This window comes from Jaculus jaculus, chromosome 18, assembly GCF_020740685.1.
Source record: "Jaculus jaculus isolate mJacJac1 chromosome 18, mJacJac1.mat.Y.cur, whole genome shotgun sequence".
Lineage (NCBI taxonomy): Eukaryota > Metazoa > Chordata > Mammalia > Rodentia > Dipodidae > Jaculus > Jaculus jaculus.
Genome location: NC_059119.1, coordinates 46,708,451 through 46,731,735, shown reverse-complemented (window position 1 = coordinate 46,731,735; position 23,285 = coordinate 46,708,451). Strand labels below are relative to the sequence as shown.

General features: G+C 43.2%; 2 protein-coding genes across 3 annotated transcripts in view; one reads left to right on the top strand and one right to left on the bottom strand.

Moving 5' to 3' along the window:
* Pigf (phosphatidylinositol glycan anchor biosynthesis class F) overlaps positions 1-576 on the bottom strand; it is a 32,826-nt gene extending 32,250 nt beyond the window's left edge. Inside the window, exon 1 of the mRNA XM_045137233.1 lies at positions 468-576. The gene's annotated coding sequence lies outside the window, so the exon portion shown is untranslated. The remainder of the gene's footprint in view (positions 1-467) is intronic.
* Positions 404-12,978, top strand: Cript (CXXC repeat containing interactor of PDZ3 domain). Of its 2 annotated transcripts, XM_045137234.1 has the most exons (6): positions 404-520; positions 772-843; positions 6,402-6,467; positions 7,700-7,754; positions 11,747-11,850; positions 12,121-12,978. In XM_045137234.1, the coding sequence occupies exons 2-6, from the start codon at positions 828-830 to the stop codon at positions 12,183-12,185; spliced, it is 306 nt and encodes a 101-aa protein (XP_044993169.1). In that variant the 5' UTR covers positions 404-520; positions 772-827; the 3' UTR covers positions 12,186-12,978. The 2 variants fall into 2 exon arrangements, with proteins under 2 accessions (XP_044993169.1, XP_044993170.1); XM_045137235.1 differs by lacking the exon at positions 404-520 and having other exon boundaries at positions 716-843.
* Positions 12,979-23,285: the final 10,307 nt, after the last annotated feature.

Below are 23,285 nucleotides of genomic sequence, written 5' to 3'. Positions count from 1 at the left end.
CCATCCACTGACAGAGGGGTCGGGCAGAATGGAAGGGGTGTGTGTGTGTGTGTGTGTGTGTGTGTGTGTGTGTGTGTGTGGATCAGAACTCCAGTTTCTCAACAGAGGAACACTGCCCTCCCCTTTCCAGCCCACGTGCATAAGAGAGATCAGCCCCCAAACTCCAGGGCTGGCTGGGTAGAATGAAGCCTTCGCCCTTCTCCAGACACCTGTCACGGGGCCTGGAGCCCTCTCCGGGCCGACAGGCAGGGCAGTATGGCAGCAGCCCGGGTGTGGGCTTGGGTACCCAGCGTCGGAGGGCTGGCGGGCGGCGCGGCTGCAGGCTGGGGGGGCCCCACGCGCTCCAACCGGAAGGATGCGCTGCGGCGCCGGAAGACCTCCGCGCCAGGGGTCGGAGAAGAGGAGGAGGAGGAAGTGGGGAGAAGGCGAGGAAGCATCCCCCATCCACACACTCAAGCCCAGCTTACCTAACTCTCCCGCCCGCCAAAGGGAAGCGGGGACTACCGCCTGTCACCATCAGGTGCGACTGGAAGGAGGGGGTGGGCGGGGACGAAAAAAAAAAAAGCCTAAAGCCCTCGCGCACGCGCAGAACCGGGAACTCGCGGACGGACAGCCAATCGTGGAAGTGCAGGGGGCGGGGCCAACGCGCAGCCCCGCCTATCGCTGGCGTGCGCTCCTCAGGCGCCTTTCTCAGAGCTGAGAAACCGGAAGTGCGCTGACGTAGAAGCCGGAAGAGGAAGCGTTCTCAGTGTTGACTTTTTTTTTTTGTAGCTGCTGCCGCTGTTGTTTCCGCCGCCGGCTTGGCTGAGCGGACCGTTGGCGGAAGGATGGTGTGTGAGAAATGTGAGTAGGGCTGGAGAAGATGGCTTAGCGCCAAAGGACCCAGGTTCGATGCCCCGGCACCCACGTAGAGAGCCAGCTGCACAAGGTGGTGCGTGCGTCTGGAGTTGGTTTGCAGTGGCTGGAGGCCCTGGCGTGCCAGTATTTGTTCTCTCTCTCCTCTTTCTCTCAAATAAATAAAAATTTATGTGAGTTGAGGGGCCGGGTCTATGGAAAGAGGCGGCCTTTGCTAGAATCTCTTGAGATCTTGTCCCTTTCTTGGCTTTCCTTGCTCCACACAGATCTGTGATTGCAAGCTTTATTATTATTATTATTATTATTATTATTAATTATTCCTCTTTTTGCCCCGTGACCATCTGGTCCTGTATGTTTGTGTTCACAATTTTCTCGGTTCTGCGCCTCTTGTCTGCTTCTGTCCACTGCTGTTGACTGTTCCTGGGTCTGGTCTGTGACAACCGCCTTGACTGCCTTCCTTAGGCTTCAGGTGAGCCTTGGAGATCATTCGCCAGCAAGCTAGAGTTGCCAGATGCAGCAGTTGGATCTTTGGCTTAAGATGATCAGTGAATGGTTGTGTGTGAGTTTTTGGCTTAACTTTCTTCCTTATAACAGTAAGTGTTTTCTAGCGCAATATTTAGTACGTATTTTACTTTTGAGAAGTTATTACATCTGAAATTAAAATTTTCGTTGAGTATGCAGTGTTTTAACTGGTAATCCTGAACTGCATCCAATGTTGTTGTAGACTTCTCATGAATGTCCACAGCATTGGGTCATCCAAGAAATCTATATTGGAAACCCTGCCTTTGTAGAAAAGGCTTTTCCTTGATTAATTAATTAGCACCCAGGAATTCTCATGAAACCCTTGAAATTTGGAAGGAAATACTTGATTTTTAGCTTCTCATGCTGACTGTATTTAAAAACAGTTTTTCTTTTCTTTTTGTTTCTTTTTTTTTTCGAAGCATGTTCCCACACTAGCCCAGGATGACCTGAAACTCATTCTGTAGCCCAGGCTGGCCTCCCACTCTTGTCAATCATCCTACTTGAGCCTCCCCAGTGCTTGGATTAAAGGTGTTGTGCCCCCACCTGGCTAAAGCAGCTTTTCCTGAGACTAGACGTTTATTTGGCTCTTCCGTGACAGGATTTCAACTTTTCTGTCTAATGTGCAAGACCCCATTTTGTTTATATTCCCTCAGTAGATAAAACTTTGTTCACAGACATCATGAATCCTTTTATTAGATAAAAGAATGTCTATGGGCTGTGTGTTGGGGGCAGGGAGTGCCTTTGAGAGGCCGGAGGATACAAGCTGGAGTCCAGCCTGAGACTTCATAGTGAATTCCAGGTCAGCCTGGGCTAGAACAAGATACTACCCTAGAAGAGAGAAGAAAAGGAAAAAGATGTCTGTGGATGAACTACTTAATATTTCTTATTCCCTATTTTCCCATTGAGAAATTATAATAGTTGACATGTTTTGTGAGGATAAAGTGAAATAATGAAGGTACAATGCCTACTATTCGAGTGTAGTGGTGATATTTTAAAGGTAATTATTCCACTCACTCTCTCTCCAATATGTAGCATTCAAAATTAAACTCTGCCAATTCTGTGTGGGGCAAAGTGGCACTAATACCTCCCTTTTTATAGATTCCATACCATATGTTTTAACCTACATTAAGCTTTATTAAAAAAAAAAAAAAAGAAAGAAAGGCAGGTGGGAGAGATTGCTTAGCAGTTGGGGTGCTTGCCTGCAAAGCCTAACTATGTTCAACTCTCCAGATCCAATGTAAGCCAGACTCACAAAGGTGAGGCAAGCACAAGGATGCACATGCCACTAGGTGGCACAGCATCTGGAGTTTGAGTGCAGTGGCTGAAGCTCTGGCATGCCAATTCTCTCTCTCTCTCTCTCTCTCTCTCTCTGTCATTCTCTTTCACACTCTCTAAATTAAAATTTAAAAAAAAAAAAAACACTCTAAGGGGAAAAAAAAAAAAGGCCCTCAGGCGTCATGGTGGCATACACCTTTAACCCCAGCACTCAGAAGGCAGAGGTAGAAGGATCACCGTGAGTTCAAGGCTACCCTGAGAATACAAAGTGAGCTCCAGATCAGCCTGGGCTAGAGTGAGACCTTACCTCAAAAAACAAAAAGCAAAAAAAAAGCCCACCAGGGCTGGAGAGATGGCTTAGTGGTTAAGCGCTTGCCTGGGAAGCCCAAGGACCCCGGTTCGAGGCTCGATTCCCCAGGACCCACATTAGCCAGATGCACAAGGGGGCGCACGCGTCTGGAGTTCGTTTGCGGTGGCTGGAGGCCCTGGCGCGCCCATTCTGTCTTTCACGCTCTGCCTGTTCGTCCCTCCCCCCACTTTCTGTCACTCTCAAATAAAAATAAAAAATTTAAGAAAAACAGAAGATAAACAGAGAAAGGTGTAATTTATATGCAATACAATCCATCTAATTAAAGTATGTAACCCAGTGGGGTTTAGTATATTTACATAATAAATCACCACAATCAATTTTAAAACATTTTCAAGCGTGACACACACCTATAATCCCAGCACTCAAGAGGCAGAGATAGGAGGATTGCTGTGAGTTGGAGGCCAGCATGAGACTCCATAGTGAATTCCAGGTCAGCCCGGACCAGTGAGACCCTACTTTTGGGGAAAAAAAAAAAAAACTTTTTCGTTTCAAAAACTACATTTTTTTTCCCCAGCACTGGAGAATGGCCTTGGTCTTTCTTCAAACATGCTAGACAAGTGCTATACCACGAAGTTATATCCTCATCCATTTTTCTACTTTTTCATTTTGAGACCAGAAAGAGGCCATGAACTTGTGATCCTCCTGCCTCAGCCTCCCAAGTAGCTGGAATTACAAGCCTGAGCCAACAGGCCCATCTTCCTTGTTGAGGCATTATAGAGGGTGTCTGAGCAAATGTGGCTTAAATGTCCTTAAATCACGTACCTGCCCTTTTACACTGTATAGTTCTTATATGTGCAACTTGGGTGGTCTTTGTAGCTCTTTTCAGTTCTGTACATTTTAACATTCTATGACAAAAATTCACCTAGTTTCACTTGTTTGTAGTTCTCTTTACAACTTAAGTATTTTGTTCCCAAAGAAGTTGAGGATACTGGGAAATTGTCAGCATTAATATCCTACAGCACATGAAAACTTTGAGAATCTTCTGTCCAGTGTGGCCTTAATATAAAATACACATACTTTTGACATGTGTGCCATAAAAGCCATTTCTTTCTCTTACAACTTTCTACTTCTCTGTTCTGAAAATCTAACCCTTGGGCCAGAGAGATGGCTTAGCGGTTAACGCGTTTGCCTGCAAAGCCAAAGGATTCAGGTTCAATTCCCCAGGATCCACATAAGCCAGATACATAAGGTGGCATATGTGTCTGGAGTTCATTTACAGCAGCTGGATGCCCTAGTACGCCCATTCATTCTTTCTTTCTCTGTCTTTCTCAAATAAATAAAATGAATAAAATTAAAAATTTATTTAAAAAATCTAATCCTTTATTATTTTTAATCTGTCATTCATTCCACTTACCTTATAAGTAAGCTGAAACTGTGCTCTTACATAGTGCTATGCTCTCAGTTCTGTCTGTCTGTCACAAATGGCACGACTTAGTTGTGTTTGTTGTCTCTGTATTTTTATAGTTACGTCTTAGCACTTTATTAATACACACTGGCTCTACATACTACTGAAAGAACTTTCAAATGTTCTCCAGGCATGTCCCAGTTACTAAGCTCGAGGGCTTTTTTTTTCTTAATTTTAATTTATATATTTACTTATTTGAGAGAGAGAAAGAATGGGCACATCAAGGCCTCCATCCACTGAAAATGAACTACAGACGCATGTGCCACCTAGTGCATCTGGCTTTACATGAGTCCTGGGGAATCGAACCTGGGTCCTTTGGCTTCACAGACAAGTGCCTTAACCACTAAGCCATTTCTCAAGCCCTCGAGGGCTTTTCTTTTGGCATTGCTGTATTTCTCAGCTTTTTTTTGGAAGCGTTTGAGTTCAAGTAGCATATCCGTATGGAGGAATGTCTAATTCACATCTCCAGCCTGATGTTTTTCCTACTTAAGCAGGAAGAAATAGCCCTGTGTATTTGGAAACCTGCTATCCAGGACCCTCCGCAATAGTATGATGAGACCCTTGCTGAGCTGTCCAGCCTGACCTTCACGACCCCTTACTCCTTTTACACTTGAACCAGTTAGGCTGCTTGGTTTGCCCACGTGTGCCCTGATGTTTCCGTGCCTTTTCTCAGGATGTCTTTGTTCCTTGTAGTTTGTCTATGTAGTCTTGTTGGTATGCCTTGACTTGGTCCCGTATTTAATCTTTTCTTCAGCTCACAATTACTCTATTTTTGATTTTTCTCTGTTATATTTTGGTTGAGAAGAATAACTCTTTTAGAAGTCTCTGACCTCGTACCTCTTTGAGAATTCTGGATGAAAGCTATTGACTCAATTAGGAAAAAATTAGAAACACACAAAAGGTTTGTGTACAGCTCTACCGTGTGTGTGTGTGTGTGTGTGTGTGTGTGTGTGTGTGTGTGTGTGTATGTGTGTGTCTGTCTGCCTGCCTGCCTGCCTGCCTGCCTGGGGAACACAAGTTATGGGCTGCTGTTAGAAAAACTACTGGTTGGGCTGCAGAGATGGCTTAGCAGTTAAGGCACTTGCCTGTGAAGCCTAAGGACCTAGGTTCAATTCCCCAGAACCCATGTAAGGCAGATGTACATGTTTGGAGTTTGTTTGCAGTAGTTAGAGACCCTGGCATGGCCATTTTTTTTCTTTCTCTCCCCCTCCTTCCCTCCCTTTCTGTAATAAATCAATAAATAAATTTTTTAAAAAAAGAAAGAAAAACCAGTGCTTAGGTGTGAACCCCTGAAATCCAGAACTTGTGTCATTTATGGTTTTATTTTTCTCAGCACCATGTATAGGGTTTGTACATCCTAAAAGTGTAGTAAATGTTAATGAAATGAGTAGATTTTTTTTTTCAGATTTGGTTAAAGTACAAACAATGAAAGCCCATTATATTTTATCTTACAGTCCTACAAATTTTACTGGGTGTTTGCTTCGTTGCCCACAATTAATACTGTAAATCGTAGTTTACTTTACACCTCAGCACCTGCCTGCTCCTACCGTAATACAACTGTTGATACCGTTGTGAACCTCAAGTAGGATGTAGCGTATTTATTGTTTTTAAAATATTTTTACCAGGCTGGAGAGGTGGCTTAGCGGTTAAGCACTTGCCTGTGAAGCCTAAGGACCCCGGTTCGAGGCTCAATTTCCCAGGACTCACATTAGCCAAAAGCAGAAGGGGGCGCACGCATCTGGAGTTCATTTACAGTGGCTGGAGGCCCTGGCGCACCCATTCTCTCTATATATCTGCCTCTTTCTCTCTGTCTGTTGCTCTCAAATAAATAGATAAATATAAACAAAAAATTTTAAAAATATATTTTTATTAATCTTTAAGTTAGAATACAAACTAATGGGTTCCATCGTTGCATTTTCATATAGTGTGTTTATTACATACTGAGTTCCACTTTTTACTGTTTCGTTGTAACAGGTGAAAAGAAACTCGGCACGGTTATCACTCCAGATACATGGAAAGATGGGGCAAGGAATACCACAGGTACTGTCTGCGCTCACAGTAAAACACCGCGGGGTGACGGAGAGAGCTCGGCCGGCAAAGGTGCTTGCTTGCAAAGCCTGCCGGCCTAGGTTCAGTTATGCCAGCCACCCACATATGTCTGAACTGGCATTTGTTTGCAGTGGCAAAAAACCCAGGCATACCTAGACACACACATACACACACACACACACACAAATAAATAAATAAGTAAATAAATAAAAATTTTAAAAGAGAAATTTGGGCTGGAGAGATGGCTTAGCAGATGAGGTGCCTGAAAAGCCAAAGGATCCAGCTTTGATTCCCCAGGACCCATGTAAGCCAGGTATACAAAGTGATACATGCATCTGGAGTTCCTTTGCAGCAGCTGGAGACCCTGGTGCATCCATTCTCTCTCTGCTGCTTTCTCTCTCTCGCTCTCTCGAATAAAAATGCAATATTTAAAAACTATAAATTTAATCTAATACTTGTATAGTGTTTTAGCTTCTATACTATTTATAAGATGAAATTGTATATATTCAGTGTATCTCATCTACTAAGCAGTAGGGAATGTTGCATCCCTCAGTGATGTAATACCTTTGTAATTCTCTGAGTTATGTGTACAGATTCCTAATAGTCAGGAGGTAGCATAATTATTAAATGATTTCATGTTATAGCCGTAACTAAATGATTAGACTAAATTAAATAGCCGTAGTTTAATTTCCCTTCTTTTCACCTGAGTTTTATGTTCTTAAACAAACTTCAAGAAGGCAAGAAAACCAGTAGTTTCACTATATTCAAGGTCTATGACACCAAAATGGAAGAATATTTTATAGATAGAGAAAATTCCCAAAGGACTACTTTGAGTCTAAGAAATAAAATGATTGCATTATATACAGGTATTTATTACTTCATTAATATTTTTAAATACTGTCTACCAGGGCTACGGCATGAAAATTTTTTAATTTTATATACAATATATTATATTGATAGGGAGTCACAGAATGAAGTTTTTTGTTGTTGTTTTTCAAGATAGGGTCACTCTCTGGCCCAGGCTGACCTGGAATTCACTATGTAGTCTCAGGGTGACCTCGAACTCACGGTAATCCTCCTACCCCTGCCACCCAAGTGCTGGGATTAAAAGTGTGCACCACCACGCCTGGCAAGAATGAAGTTTTAACTAATTATTACGTATTAGATGTTATATGTTAAATGTGTAGAAATAAAGACTGTGTTTGTTTATTTTTTTAATACAGAAAGTGGCGGAAGAAAGCTTAATGAAAACAAAGCTTTGACTTCAAAGAAAGCAAGGTGGGTAGAACATCCGCAGAGGGCAGTGACAAGGTTCCACTTCTTCAGTAGTAAGCCCACTAGGGTGAATTCACTGTGATTCCATTGCAGTGCAAAGAGTTGGGCCCGGGGAAGTGGCTCAGTGCTATAGCACTTGCAGTAAAAGTGTGAGTGCCGTGGCCTAGAAGGGTGGCTTAGCTCTCAAGGCGCTTGCCTGCCAAACCTAAGGTGCGCCAAGGCCTCCAGCCACTGTAATTGAACTCCAGACGTGGGCACCACCTTGTGCGCAGGAGCGACCTTGAGCATCTGGCTTACGTGGGATCCGAAGAGTCAAACCTGAGTCCATAGCTTCATGGGCTAGCGCATTAACTGCCAAGCCGTCTCTCCAGCCTTAATAACTCTTCTTGGTGACCCAAAAGATTCTCTTGGCTTGTGGGGAACAGCTGATTTTCCTCCCAGGCCTGGCCATCCCTTCTCAAATGATTGCCTCGGACGCAGTCCTAGACTTGTGTTTTCTGTTTACAAATGTGTTAACTCTCCTGCAATGACTTGAGACCATTGGCTCTAAAATTCAGATTATACATTAATGACTCCCAGATGTCTGTCTCTTATCCTTGGCTTCTCCTGTGAGGTCCAAACGTACCCTTAACTGCTTACTTAACGTACCTGGTAGGCAACCTCTCTGTCCTTCAGTTCTTCATCATAAGTGGTGCCACTGTTTAATTCAGTTTCTCAGGCCAAAAAGTAACTGATTCCCTCCCCCTTTTCCTACCTCCAAGATCCATCAACAAGTTCTTGGGATCTACTGCCGAAATGCAGTTTGGAGTCATATGCTCCTGTCCATTTCACTGCTACTGTCCTTTCCCAAACCACTGTTACTTGTATATTCAGATCATTCTCCAGCTCTCTCTGTTTTTCTCTCCTTTCTATAGTTGTCTGACACTAACCAGAATGGTCATTTGGAAAGGCCATCTTCCTTTGCTTAAACCGCCTAGTGGTTTTCCCGTAGACTCTAAGCGCCCCCATCATGTTCTTACAAGGCCCGTCCCAAGAAGACACCACTCCTGATCTCCCTTTGTCCTGCACTCCTCATTCGTGATGTAACGTCCACAGTTGATAGGCCAGGGTCACACCCACCTAAAGAAGGCGACACCGGGCTAGTCCCTCCCAGGGTCCTCCCTTCAAGCTAACAACGTGACTTCTTTTTTTTCTTTTTTTAGAAAAATTTATTTTTATTCTATTTTATTTATTTCTTTGAGAGCGACAGACAGAAAGAGGCAGAGAGAGAGACTGGACACACCAGGGCCTCCAGCCACTGCCAATGAACCCCAGACACATGTGCCACTTTGTGCATCTGGCTTATGTGGGACCTAGAGAATCAAACCTGGATCCTGAGGCTTCACAGGCAAATGCCTTAACTGCTAAGCCATCTCTCCAGCCCCAAAGTGACTTCTTCTTACTTGAGTGCAGGCTGAGATGTTGCCTCCTCAGAGAGGTTCTCAGTGAACGTATAAGCCAAACTTGTCATTCTCCCCTTGTGTTCCAGGGTTTTCTGTCAAGAGTTTTCTCTGTAACACTTAATACTGTCTGAGAAACTTGCTTGTTGTATTGTTGTGTATTACGTATCTCTGTCCCCTTGTACATGAGCCTGGTGAGGACTGGGAATTTGTTGATAGTGCTCATCTTTGGTATTTAGAACTGTGCCTGGCATATAACGGGCACTCAGAGGTATTTGCTAAATTAATACCTGTTATATGACAGCATCCCAAGTATTAGAAGTAATAATTAAGCCTTTACTTTATACAGCACACAGCACCTATTAGATGCTTATTAAGTAATTTTTAAATCAACATAGTATACATAATCTTCAATATATTGTTGCCCGGCCTATTAATATCTTCTAAAGCCATTCAGTTTTTGTTGAGTAAGTTGGTATTTATATTGACTGTGCAGTTTTACATACTTTGAGCTTCTTTAAGCTACCAAACTTACTCTGATATCATTAAAATTTAACTATCATTTTGTATAAACTAAATATCTGACTAGAAAGTATATGACATTAATGCTCCAATTTCATTATTTGTAAGATACTTTATTACTTTAAGAAACAAGCTCTGCCAATTAATTGTAGGAGTTCAGAGACCAAAATGTTATCTGAAAGTGATAAAAAAAAAAAAATTTTTTTTAAGTATTCTCCAGTGCTGGAGAAATGGCTCAGTGGTTAAGGCAAAACCTACCTATCTGAGTTTGATTCCCCAGTACCCACATAGAGCCAGATACACAAAGTGGTACAGTTATCTACAGTTCATTTGCAGTAGCTAGAGGGCCTGGTGTGCCTGTTCTCTCTCTATCTGTTCTACTTGCAAATAAATAAATAAAAATGTTTTTTAAAACGTACTCTCCAGACATACAGATCCAAACAAATTGGGCTTATTGAAAAGAAGAATATTGGGCTGGTGAGACGGCTTACTGATTAAGGCATTTGCCTGCGAAGCCTAAAATCTAGGTTCTACTCCTCAGAACCCATGTAAGCCAGGTGCACATGGTGGCGCATGTGTCTGGAGTTTGTTTGCAGTGGCTAGAGACCGTGGCATGCTCATTCTCTCTCTCATAAATAAAAATAAAATATTTTTTAAAAAGGAAAAGATTATCATCTGTCTTGTCTTATAGGAATGAAATAATGATTCCCTTGAAGTTGGGAAAGTTAACCTTAAAAGTGAGCTGTTAGGCAGCCATGTAGTACATGCTTGTAATACCAGCATGTAGCAATGTGGAGGGAGGAGAATGAATTCCAGCCAGTCAGGCTACTGTCCCCACCCCCAAAAAGTGCAAAAAATAATTGTTTAAATTAAATAAAATAAAGGAAGTGAGCAGTTATGCTATACCACAAGAGAAGAACCAGGTCTAAGATACTATGTAGAAATAAACCTAAAACCTTAGTTTATAGTTAGGAAAGCCATTTTGAACCAGAGCACCAATTTGGGGGAAAATACTTCTAATGTTATTTTGCATTTCAGTTGCTCTCAGTTGACATTTTTTTCTATAGTCATTCTTATTGGGCCAGTCAATTAAAAATATCGATCAATGTAGCCATTTAAAAATACAGATGCCTTATTTTAAAGTGTAAAATACAGACGTACTCATTTGTCATTTGGTACTGAGACGAAGCCTTTTGAGTACCTTCAGCACAAATTAAAGTGGGCACGCTTGCACATGGGCCCTTAGTCCCGGCACTTGAGAGATGGAGGTAAAAGGATCAGGAGTCCAAGATTATTTCCAGCCACATAGTTTGAAGCCAGCCTGGGTTCTATGAGACCCTGTCTCAAAACACACACAAAAAATTTGTTTTGTAAAGTATGGAGTACCACTTACAGTTTTCCCCCATTTTTAGCAGCTGTCAGTTGTAGAATTTCTTAGAAGGAATGGTAAGAATGCATTGATCTTAGATGTTTCTTAAGAGAGGTAAGAAGGGAGGAGGGTACTTAATAGGTTGATATTGTATATATGTAATTACAATGATTGTAATGGGGAGGTAATATGATGGAGAATGGAATTTCAAATGGGAAAGTGTGGAGGTCGGGAGGGAGGGAATTACCATGGGATATATTTTATAATCATGGAAAATGTTAGTAAAAATTTTTAATTAAAAACATTAATATAAAAAAAGGAATTGAGAAGAAAAAAAAGAGAGAGGTAAGAATATTTCTGTTTTGGGGCTGGAGAGATGGCTTAGCGGTTAAGGTGCTTGCCTGCAAAGCCTAAGGACCTATGTTTGATTCCCCAGATCCCACGTAAGGCAGACGCACAAGATGACACACGCACAAGGTCGCACATGTGCACAGGGTGGTACATGCGTCTAGAGTTTGATTACAGTGGCAGAGGTCTTGGGGTGCCAATCCTCTCCTGCACATGTATGAGCTCACTCGCTCTCTAGATCTTGCTCTCTCGCATTCAAAGAAAAGAATATTTCTATTGTGATACACATTTTTTTTCTTTTTTATAAACCTCTGTAGATTTGATCCATATGGAAAGAATAAGTTCTCCACTTGCAGAATTTGTAAAAGTTCTGTACACCAACCCGGTTCTCATTACTGCCAGGGCTGCGCCTACAAAAAAGGTAAGTTTCTCTTAGTTGAATGTTTCTGTTATCCTATTGACTTCGTTTGCTATTGATTTGGATAACAGTCTTTCATAAATTCTGTTAGTCAGCATTCTTTTTGTCTAAGGCAAAACAGAATTTAAATACCTTCATAGTCAAAATTTTGTTCCTGATTTTTTTTTTTTCTTTTCATGATGCTATTAGGTGACAATTTAAGGTTTTGGATTAACATAAATAAAGGAAACAGTTGGTACAACTTGATTGCTCATATATTTTCTTTTCTTTCAGGCATCTGTGCAATGTGTGGCAAAAAGGTCTTGGATACCAAAAACTACAAACAGACTTCCGTGTAGGGGCTTTCTTTGATTTCACTTTCTGCCTTGAATTTTCAAGGTACAACGTAGGCGTTCATCTTACAGAATAGCCCATGTCAAGACAAATAATTAAGTTTAAACCCGGGAAGTTGACCAGCGTTCTGTTCTTTCACCCTCAAGCCGTTGCGTATAGCAATGCTCTAACCAGTCTCTCCGTAAGTGGTTATTTTCCTTATGAGCATTTTACTGAACTGGAATAAGTGACAGAAGTAATGCAAGTAATACTCCTGAGTTTTGTGTGCACTTTTTATTTAACATCATTCATATCATGCTTGTCTGCCTACTTGGTTTATCGATATTACAAGTGAAGAGAGATTTTGCCCTGAATAAGGATTCTCCCCTCCTCTTATCTGGTACTGATGTCATGGTCTGCTTAGGGGTTGGAAACTGCTGTTGCTGAGTTGTTCCTCGGGGTTTTCGTTTGTTCTGATGGCACTGGGGTTAAACCCTGGGCTTGGCTTGTGTTAGGCTCACACCGCACCTCTGAGCTAGGTCACTAGCCCCTTGGTGATTAATTCAGACCCCAGTTGAAGACAAGTTGTGGTTTTGACTTTTGCTTTTTAATTTGTTCCTTGAGCCAAAATGCATGTGTGAATAGAAACACCAGAAACACTCGTTTGTTCAAATATACACACTGGATTTCAGAAAAACATGCACATGTCATCTCGAATTCTGATTGTCATGAAAACCAGAACAGTACTTACTTATCTTAACCTCACAATGTTTCCCCTGTTCCTATGTAATAAAAATGAATCTGCCCTTTTGGAGAAAACTTTCTTTCTTTCTTTTTTTTTTTTTTTTTTTTCGAGTTTGGATCTCACTCTGGCCCAGACTGACCTGAAATTCACTGTGTAGTCTCCTGGTTGCCTCGAACTCATGGTGATCCTCCTATCTCTTCCTCTCGAGTGCTGGGAATAAAGGCGTGTGCCACCATGCCCGATGGAAATAAACTTTTTTAACTTTTCCACCACCAAAGAAATAAATAGGATCTTGTGTTCTGGGCTAGAAGACACTTGAGTTCTCAAATTGATGTTTTTTAAAAATATTTTTTATTCATTTGTTTATTTTGAGAAAGAGAGAGAGAGATTGGGCATGCCAAAGCCGCCAGCCACTGCAAATGAACTCCAGACACATATTCCACCTGTGCATCTGTCTTATGTGGATCTTGGAGAATCAAACTGGGATCCTTTGGCTTTACAGGCAAGGGTCTTAACCACTAAACCATCTCTCCAGCCCAGGACTTTTCTTTTTTTTTTGTTTTTTTTTGTTTTTGTTTTTTCAAGGTAGGGTCTCACTGTAGCCCAGGCTGACCTGGAATTCACTCTGTATTCTCAGGGTGGCCTCGAACTCACGGCGATCCTCCTACCTCTGCCTCCCGAGTGCTGGGATTAAAGGCGTGCTCTACCACGCCCGGCTTCAGGACTTTTCTTATACTACCTTCATGGGTTTGTCCATTCTGCTTTTAAAACCAGCAGCCAACTTGGAGGCCAAAAGAGTACTCCCTATTTCCAAGTATACTGTCTACAAATACATAACACTATGTAATATGTAAACTCCTATAGATAATATGATAGCTACTGTACTTTAATTGCCCTAAAATTACTGCAAAGAATATTTCAAGTTTTAAAGTATAATGCAAAATGTAAATAATGACTCTTGTAAGGGCCAAAAAGGAACTTCCTATGATTTAATCACTTTGGGATTGTTAATCAAATTCATAACACAAAGAGCTCATGATAGGACCCAGTAGATCCAAGTTCCATTAAAAATTGTGTCAAGCTGGTTGTGCTGGCGCACGCCTTTAATCCCAGCACTCGGGAGGCAGAGGTAGGAGGATCGCCGTGAGTTCGAGGCCACCCTGAGAATACAGAGTGAATTCCAGGTCAGCCTGGGCTACAGTGAGACCCTACCTCAAGAAACCAAAAAAAAAAAAAAATTGTGTCAGAAATCCATAAAATAGTTTAACTTTGATCAGAGTACGTTTCTTAGCGTCAGCCTGGGACTTGGAATTGCACAGGTCACCTTTGATAATCCCACCTTGCCGAGCTTCCTGCCATGAGCGCGCCCAGTGGCCAGGTTTGGTTCTCCTGCACAGATTTTTGTTAGCATTATTCCCTTTCAGAACAGAATATAAGTAATAATAATAATTTGATTTGCAAATTGAGTAAAAGTAGTTACTAGATGAGAAAGTCCTCAGGTAGTACATTTGTAGGTTCTTTTGGTTGGTTGGTTTTGTTTTGTTTTTTTGAGGTAGGGTCTCACTCTAGTCCAGGCTGACCTGGAATTCATGATGTAGTGTCAAGGTGGCCTTGAACTCATGGTGATTTTCCTATCTCTTCCTCCCAAGTGCTGGGATTAAAGGCATACACCACCACACCCAGCTAGATTTTTAAAGGAAGGCATAAAAACAAGCTATAACAAAATAAAAGTATCAAAATTAAAGCCAAGGCTGGAGAGATGGCCTAGCGGTTAAGGCACATGCCTGTGAAGCCTTAGGATCCAGGTTCGATTCTCCAGGTCCCATGTAAGCCAGATGCACATGGTGACACATGCGTCTGGGCTTCATTTACAGTGGCTGGAGGCCTTGGCCCACCCATTATCTCTCTCTCTCTCAATCTCTCCCTCTCTCTCTGTCTCTAACAAATGAAAAAATAATTTAAAAAGTGTTTAAAAAATTAAAAGCCAAACACAGCTTTTATCAAAATAAATGTGAAAGTGGGCTGGAGAGATGGCTTAGCGGTTAAGCGCTTGCCTGTGAAGCCTAAGGACCGCGGTTCGAGGCTCGGTTCCCCAGGTCCCACGTTAGCCAGATGCACAAGGGGGCGCACGCGTCTGGAGTTCGTTTGCAGAGGCTGGAAGCCCTGGCACGCCATGCTCTTTCTCCCCCTCTATCTGTCTTTCTCTCTGTGTCTGTCGCTCTCAAATAAATAAATAAATAATTTAAAAAAAAATAAATAAATGTGAAAGTGATGAAAACATGTAGAATATGTGATGTAAAATGACAGAATCATATATGTGTGCAGAAGCTCATATAAAGGTGGAAGGCTATAAGCCCCAGTATTTTCTGGGAGAGAGACCACCTTTTTATTCTTGGTTTTTTAAAAAATATTTTACTTATTTGAGAGAGGAAGAGGCAGATAGAGAATGGGCATGTCAGGGCTTGTAACCACAGCAAACGAACTCCAGACACATGCGCCCCCTTGTGCACCTGGCTAACGTGGGTCCTGGGGAATCGAACTTGGGTCCTTACTCTTCGCAGGCAAGCGCCTTAACCCCTAAGCCATTTCCCTAACCCTATTCTTGCTTTTTGCTTTTTTTTTTTTTTCAACCTCAGCCCCAGAGTCAGTTATTTCTCCAAATGTCTTTTTGTATCCTTTTAGTAGAGAGTTTGTAAACTTAAGACCATTGTTTTCTGGGTTGCCATTAAATTTTTCAGATCAAAAAAAAAAGGCTCTCCTTAGCTGTTAATGTCTCCTGAACCTCCAGGTCCCTGCTTTAGAAAGCCCCATGTCTCAGCCTGGGTGGGGGGCATTCCCACATGGGCTTTGCCAACCCCCTCGCCTCCCTCATGGAGGGAGCTCTCCCTGCTTCCTCTTGTTTCTTTCTCTTAATCTAATAAATCCTAAGTCTTAAAATAAAAAATTTAAGAAAAGAAGTTCTGGATAAGGGGCTTGGGAGATAGCCTCGTGGGTAAAGCGCTTGCTAGCCTGAGGACCCAGTTTAGATCCTGGCACCTATGTCAAATGCAGAGCGTGGCCGTACACCCCTGTAATCCCAGTGCTGGAGAGGTGGAGACCAAACTGGTGACTTCTAGGTTCACTGAGAAGAAACCCCGTCTGAAAGAACAAGGCAGAGAATGAATGAAGGTGACCTTGACCTCTAGCTTTCATATGCTCACGTGCCCCCCCACACACACAAAAATGCATACCATTCACAATAATATAATAGTTGGGCGACCTCACGAGACAGTTCTATGTGTGAATGCCATTTCCCCGTCTCATTACTGAAGAAACCCGGAGGGAGCGCCTCTTCCCAGACAACGTGAGCAAACGGCGCTCACTGCTGTTGAAACTTCAGCCAACATCTACTGGATTGTTATTGTGTCCAGTCAGAAGGTGTAACTCATTCCAAACTTCCTGTTCATAAGATTGAACTTAACCAGTTTAAAAGCAGTGATCTTAGCAGATAAAGTTGGAAGGTGAACTTAGGTAGTAGGAAGAGCCTGGAAGTGAAGAAACAGACTCCAAAGACCTGGTGAAAGATTTGACAGAAAGGGAAGAAGGGGAAGGCTGGGGGTCACGGATCTTTGTAAATGTAATTGTAGGTCTTTCCACCAGATGGCAATGATGCTCTTTCTTTTAAATTTGGCATCATGTTCGAAGATGGGATCAAATGCATGGCCCCAAATTCCCAAGAGCCAGATAAACTTACCACACATCTAACTGGAAAATACTCACAAGTACATGCAAGCAAACACATTTAAAACATGAGTATGATTAAGCAGGAGAGAAGTGTAAAGATTCCAGACCAGAAGCAAAGGTCAAGTACAAATTCAGGCAGCAGAGCTAGCATTAGGACTGTCTGCAAATCCCTCGGGTTCAATTCCCCCAGTACCCACATAAAGCCAGATGCACAAAGTGCCGCATGCATCTGGAGTTTGTTTGCAGGGGCTAGAGGCCTTGGCACACCCATTCTCTCACTGCCAGGAATATTGGCACAGGCCTTTAATCCCAGCACTCGGGAGGCAGATATAGAAGGATCACTGTGAGTTCGAGGCCACCCTGAGACTACATAGTGTATTCCAGGTCAGTCTGGACTAGAGCAAGGCCCTACCTCGAAAAACCAAAAAATAAATAAAAAAAGAAAGCTACAGTGCTATCTTGGTAAATACAAAAAAATCATTTGATAATGTTCAGTAATCATTAAAACTGTTAGAAACCTAAAGAGAAAGAAAGAAATTCTTTAATAGGGTATTATTTTTAAGCCCGTAGCTAAGATGCTAAATACTAAATGCATTGTTTTCTTTTCTTTTGAGAAAGGTTCTCACTCTAGCCCAGGCAGACCTGGAACTCACTCTAGACCCAGGCTGGCCTCAAGCCCAGAGCTATCCTTCTGCCTGGATTAAAGCACTAGGATTAAAGGCATGTTCCACCATACCTGGCTTCAGATACTAAATGCACTTCCTGGAGGGGGAGGGGGGATATGTTAGTCTTTGTTCCTGTGGGGATTATACTTGGTTAAGTTTGTTCTTTTTTTATATAAATATTTTTTGTTCATTTTTATTTATTTATTTGAGAGTTACAGAGAGAGAGGCAGAGATTGAGAGAGAGAGAATGGGCATGCCAGGGCCTCCAGCCACTGTAAACGAACTCCAGACGCGTGCGCCCCCTTGTGCATCTGGTTAACGTGGGTCCTGGGGAATCAAGCCTTGAATTGGGATCCTTAGGCTTCACAGGCAGGCGCTTAACCACTAAGCCATCTCTCCAGCTCCAGTTTGTTCTTTGGAGACCTTTTTCTGAGCTTTGATGCAGAGGGCCTGGAGTTAACCTATATGGATAGTTTGGCCCCAGAATGAAGGCATGGCTCTTCCACAGTTACTACAGATGCCTCATTGGTCAAGGTGACCTCCTGCAATGTGTTCTGAGTATGTATGCTTGTTTAGACAGGGTCTGTGCAGCCCGGGCTGGCCTCAAACTTAAGCTCTTCCTGTCTCAGTTCCCAGAGTGCTGGAGGTCCAGTCAGAAGCCTCCACAGCCAGCTCCCTGTGTACTAGGATTTTGAATAGCTGTGCATTCGGGTGTGAGATCTGGAAACACTTTGGCTCCCAGCCCACTATGGACATCATACCACACTTGTGCATCTGAGCCTTCGGCAAAGACATAGGAGAATTCTTAGGAAAGATTTCTGAAGATTTAAAAATTATTTTTATTTCTTTCTTTATTTGAGAAAGAGAGAAAGAATGGCGGTACCAGGGCCTCCAGCCACTACAAAGGAACTCCAGACACATGCGGTCCCCTTGTGCATCTGGCTTAACATGGGTCCTGGGGAATCGAACCTGGATCTTTAGGCTTCTCAGGCAAGTGTTTTAACCACTAAGCCATCTCTCCAGCCCAACAATCTTTTTTTTTTTTTTTTGGTTTTTCAAGGTAGGGTCTCACTCTAGCCCAGGCTGACCTGGAATTCACTCTGCAGTCTTAGGGTGGCCTCAGACTCATAGTGACCCTCATAGGTCTGTCTCCCAAGTGCTGGGATTAAAGGTGCGTGCCGCCACACCTGGGTCGGTTCCTGTTTTAATTGCCCTGTCCTCCTTCAGCTTTGCCTGGTGCGTCTTCACCTGGAGTCCATGTTTTCCTCCTTCTGGAGCCTGCGCATCTCCGTTTTGAGCAGAGTGTAAGCGAGGCGGTGGACTAGTGTTGGATTGGGACTCAGGGAGGGTGAAGTTCAGGAATTCATCGTGACTCATTTGTCTTGCATCCAGTCAGCGTCCTGGCTCACCCCACTTCCAGAGGTCTCATAGCTCTTGAGCCTGTTGAGGATTTTGGCACGAGTGTTAAACTTGTTCCGATATTTACTTATGTCTTTTACTGTTTGACTTTTCAAGTCTGTCAAGTCTCTCATCACTTGTCTCTCCACCCTCAACAATTTGGCTCCCTTGCTGTCTTCTTTCCCTGTCTTTATCGTTAGGGCTTATGTCTTTTAACGTCGTTTTATTATTATTGTTATTATTAAATTTTATTTTAGGGAGAGAAAGAGAGAATTGGCACACCAGGGCCTCAGCCACTGTAGTCGAACTCCAGGTGTATGCGCCACCTAGTGGGCATGTGCGACCTCACGCTTGCCTCACCTTTGTGCATCTGGCTTACGTGGGATCTGGACAGTTGAACATGGGTCCTTAGGCTTCGCAGTCAAGCGCCTTAACTCAGAAGCCCTGTCTCCAGCCCTAACAGTTTTAAAGCAGAGGGAAGTTGAGAAGGATCCAAATTAGATGTGTTTCATTCTATTAACTTTCCCAGGTTCATATACTTTTGATAATTCCATTGTGTTCATAGCAGTCACCTTCATAACGTGCACGCTTGTTTGTCTGTCTATATACTGGAGGTTGAACCCTTGTCCTCACAAATGAAGGGCAAGCTGTCACTGAGCAGCACAGACAGCTCAATTAGGTTTTGACACACAGAAGGGATATTCTAATAGAAGTGGTGGGGACAAAACTAAGCTAAGGCATGGAGGGAGAGAATGGAGAATGAGAGAAGATGGGGGAGACTGGCCTGGTTGAAGTAAAAGCATGAAGAGTATGGGATTGGCTTACTGTAGTCGTTCTTCTTATCTAGGTGGCTCATAGCACAACTTAACAAATGTCCCCAACTACAGCACCAAATCTGTTGCCTGCTTCTGCTAGAACCAAGCAGTCCTTATTCAGGGCTTCTTTACATATAATACTTACAAATGTTTAAGGACGTGTCCTACTGGCTGGTGGACTAATGCACCCACCACACACAGCCTCAAGGAATTGGTCTGTTGTAGACCTCCAAAGCACTCAGACTTTTTCTAAAATAATTTATAATTTGGAGTTTGCCCTGAGCAGCCCACCACCTCCCACCGACCCGGTTACCTTTTGCACCTAGGAGGAGCTGCAGGCGCCAAAGCCCGTCCCAACCACCGTCCCCTCAACCTTGGGTGGCCCTCAACACTATGGACACGAAGACCTGCACCCCAGCCAGCAGCGGGATGGCAACAGGAGGGTGCTGGGGAGGTGCTCACATCGGCTGTGCCCGCCAGCAGGGACAAGGAGGTCATCTAGAATGAAGGTCTTAGGAGCACAGGTGATTCAATGTAAAGGACAGCCATGGTCTCATCAACGGGAATGATGCCAAGGGAGAGATATTTGTGCATCAGACTGCCACAGAGAAGAATACCCCCAAGAAGGACCTTTGCAGTGTAGGGCATGGAGGGAATGTGGAGTTTGATGTTGAAGGAGAAAACAAATATAATATGAAGGAAGCAGCTACTATAGGCCTGGGTGGAGCTCCGGTTCAAGGCAATCAATACGCAGGAGACCATAACCATGGTAGACTAGTGAAAGCGGGGGAAATAATGAAGGATTAGGGATGGAGGGATGGCTTAGCGGTAAAGGCACTTGGCTGCAAAGCCAAAGGCTCCAGGTTCAATTCCCCAGTATCCACGTAAGCCAGATGCACAAGGTGGCGCATGCATCTGGAGTTCATTTGCAGCGACTGAAGTGTCCATTTCTCTCCCTCTCTCTCTCTGTCTCTCTGTCTCTCTCTCTCTCAAATAAATAAAATAAATTTAATAAATAGAAGAGTGAAGGATTTATCTGAAGAGCACGCCTGGAGTTTAGGCCAACCACTTCTGGCCCACCACAGGCAAAGGTTCCCACTTTTCCACATGCTGAGACCCTCTGGGCTTCAACCATAGTAATCCAGCCTCCTGTACAGTGAGAGTGATGTAAGGTGCCAAGCACCAGGTACCAGTGAGACGGAATATGTGCCCAGATACAGACCTCGATTTTGCAGGGGCCCTCCTCACCAGGACATCCAAGGAAGACAGCAATGAAGAGGAAAAGAATACTCAAGGAGATGACGCCCTAGGTCGGCAGCTCACCTCGATGTCTGACCCGCCACACACATAGATGCCCAGAGGAGCCCAAAACTCCGGACAGCAGACAGACAAACGCGGCCCATCCAGCAGCTTGGGATTCGTCTACCCCGACTGAGGCTGAGCAGGGTTTGGGCTTAGTAAACGGCTGGTTCACCATCTCTACCGTCATCCAGTTTAGTCATCCAGCAAGAAGAAATGAATTATGAAATTCCACAAGTAAGAAATGTATAAAAGATCAGAGCTACCTTAAGTGCTTGTTTTTGTTTTGGGGTTTTTTTGGCCTAGGTGTTTTTTTTTTTTCTTCTTTACCTAAAGACATGTCTTTTTGGTAATAGTAAATGTGTTCTCTTTAAAGCCTGTTTAAAAAAAAAAAAGTTGGGGGGGGGTTGGAGAGAGCATGGGAATTCCATGGACTTCATCTTCTATGAACGAACTCTAGACATGTGCGCCCCCTTGTGCATATGTGAGACATTGCATGTTTGTGTCACTGCATCTGGCTTACCTGGGACCTGGAGATTCAAACATGAGTTCTTTTTCAATTTGTTATTTATTTTCAGAGAGAAAGAGGCAGAGAGAGAGAGGGAGATAGAGAGGATGGGTGGGCCAGGGCTTTCAGCTGCCGCAAACGAACTCCAGATGCATGCGTCCCCTTGTACACATGTGCAACCTTGTGCTCTTTCGTCACTGGGCATCTGGCTACGTGGGACCTGGAGATTTGAACATGAGTTCTTAGGCTTCGCAGGCAAATGCCTTAACTACTAAGCCATCTCTCCAGTCCTAAAACCTGTTTTTTTTTAATTGTTTAATATCTGGTTAAGTTGAAATTTTTTAAAGAATGTATTGATTTGTAATAATAATTTAAAAAAAGTCAAACTGCAAGAGCATGGTAATAAAGATCTTCCAGCTCATATACAAGTCCACACATTTGGAGCTAGGATCCACATATGAGAGAGAACATGTGGCACTTAGCTTTCTGGGCCTGGTAAGATCTTCATTAATGAAAGAGAGAAACTGCTTGCCTTGAAAGCATGAAGGCCTGGATTTGATCCCCAGAGCCTGTGTAAAAATACTGGTCCTGGTGATGTGCCCTTGCAATCTCTGGCCAGTCAGTCTAGCCTCATTGGCAATCCCCAGGCCAGTCAGAGGCCTCGTCTCAAAAACAGGTGGACGTCACCCAACAAATGACATACACAGTTGTCTTCTGTTCTCTAGATGCATGCATGCACACATGCACCCCCCAATTTATAATTTTCTCTTTTTTTTGCAAGCAGAGAGAGACAGATGATACAGAGAGAGAATGGGCATGCCAGGGCCTCTAGCCACTGTAAACAAACTCCAGACGCATGTTCCCCTTGTGCATCTGGCTTACGTGGGTCTTGGAGAATCGAACCTGGGTCCTTTGGCTTTGCAGTCAAACACCTTAACCATTAAGCCATCTCCCCAGCCCCAATTTATAATTTTCTACATCTCTGTGATTGTTCAATATCAAGCCTTGGCAAACTACAGGCCATGAGCAAGTTACCTGTATATACAAGTATAGGCTCTATGGAAACAGAGCCTCTAGCATATTGCAGATGGCTGCTTTTGTGTAAGATGGCAGAATCGCACACCTTTAAAATATCTATTACTCGTCTCTAGAAAGGGTATAAAGGCCCTTGTCCTAGTTTTTTCTAGAAGTAGTCACAGATTTAGGTAACCCAGGGTTGTTATTTAAAGGTTATTAGCTATAGCAGTGGTTCAGTGTTTTCTCAGACTATCTTATTGTTTAATTCTCTAATCACATTATGGATTAAAGTTGGGGCTGGCAGCCACTCAGACATTTCTAAAGATTATCTCAATGGCATAACTTAAAGCACGTATTACTGTACACTCATGGACTGAACTATTAGTGATTTGATCCGCCCAGTTCTTTGCAGTGCAGCAGAAGTGTACTTAGTGTGTTCTGTCATTAGCTCAAGGATTATATTTTCTTTCTGCATTCACTCACCAATAATCGTATGTAATCATTTCCTGTGCGATCTTGAATTTGTGAACTCTCTCCAAATGCATTTCCCTGATTTGTTTCCGTGCACAAAGTTGGCCATTAAGCGATGTGGTTGGAGTTTCCCAAACAGGATGTTAATTTTCATTCTTCACAGCTAGAGAAACATATCCTTTCTCATGATTTAGTGGCCCGGAGAGCCTCTCAGGCTCTCGCTGGTTTCTTGGCGAGTCATTTGCGACAAGCCTGTACTTTTTATTTATTTATTTATTTATTTATTTATTTATTTATTTATTTATTTATTTGAGAGCGACAGACACAGAGAGAATGACAGATAGAGGGAAAGAGAGAGAATGGGCGCGCCAGGGCTTCCAGCCACTGCAAACGAACTCCAGGCACGTGCGCCCCTTGTGCATCTGGCTAACGTGGGTCCTGGGGAATCGAGCCTCGAACCAGGGTCCTTAGGCTTCACAGGCAAG

Bases quoted from the DNA above. Each gene is read 5' to 3' on its own strand.
- Cript (XM_045137234.1), top strand. The intron at 6,468-7,699 runs GTACTGTCTGCG...TTTTTAATACAG, and splicing joins TGGGGCAAGGAATACCACAG to AAAGTGGCGGAAGAAAGCTT. The intron at 7,755-11,746 runs GTGGGTAGAACA...AAACCTCTGTAG, and splicing joins TTGACTTCAAAGAAAGCAAG to ATTTGATCCATATGGAAAGA.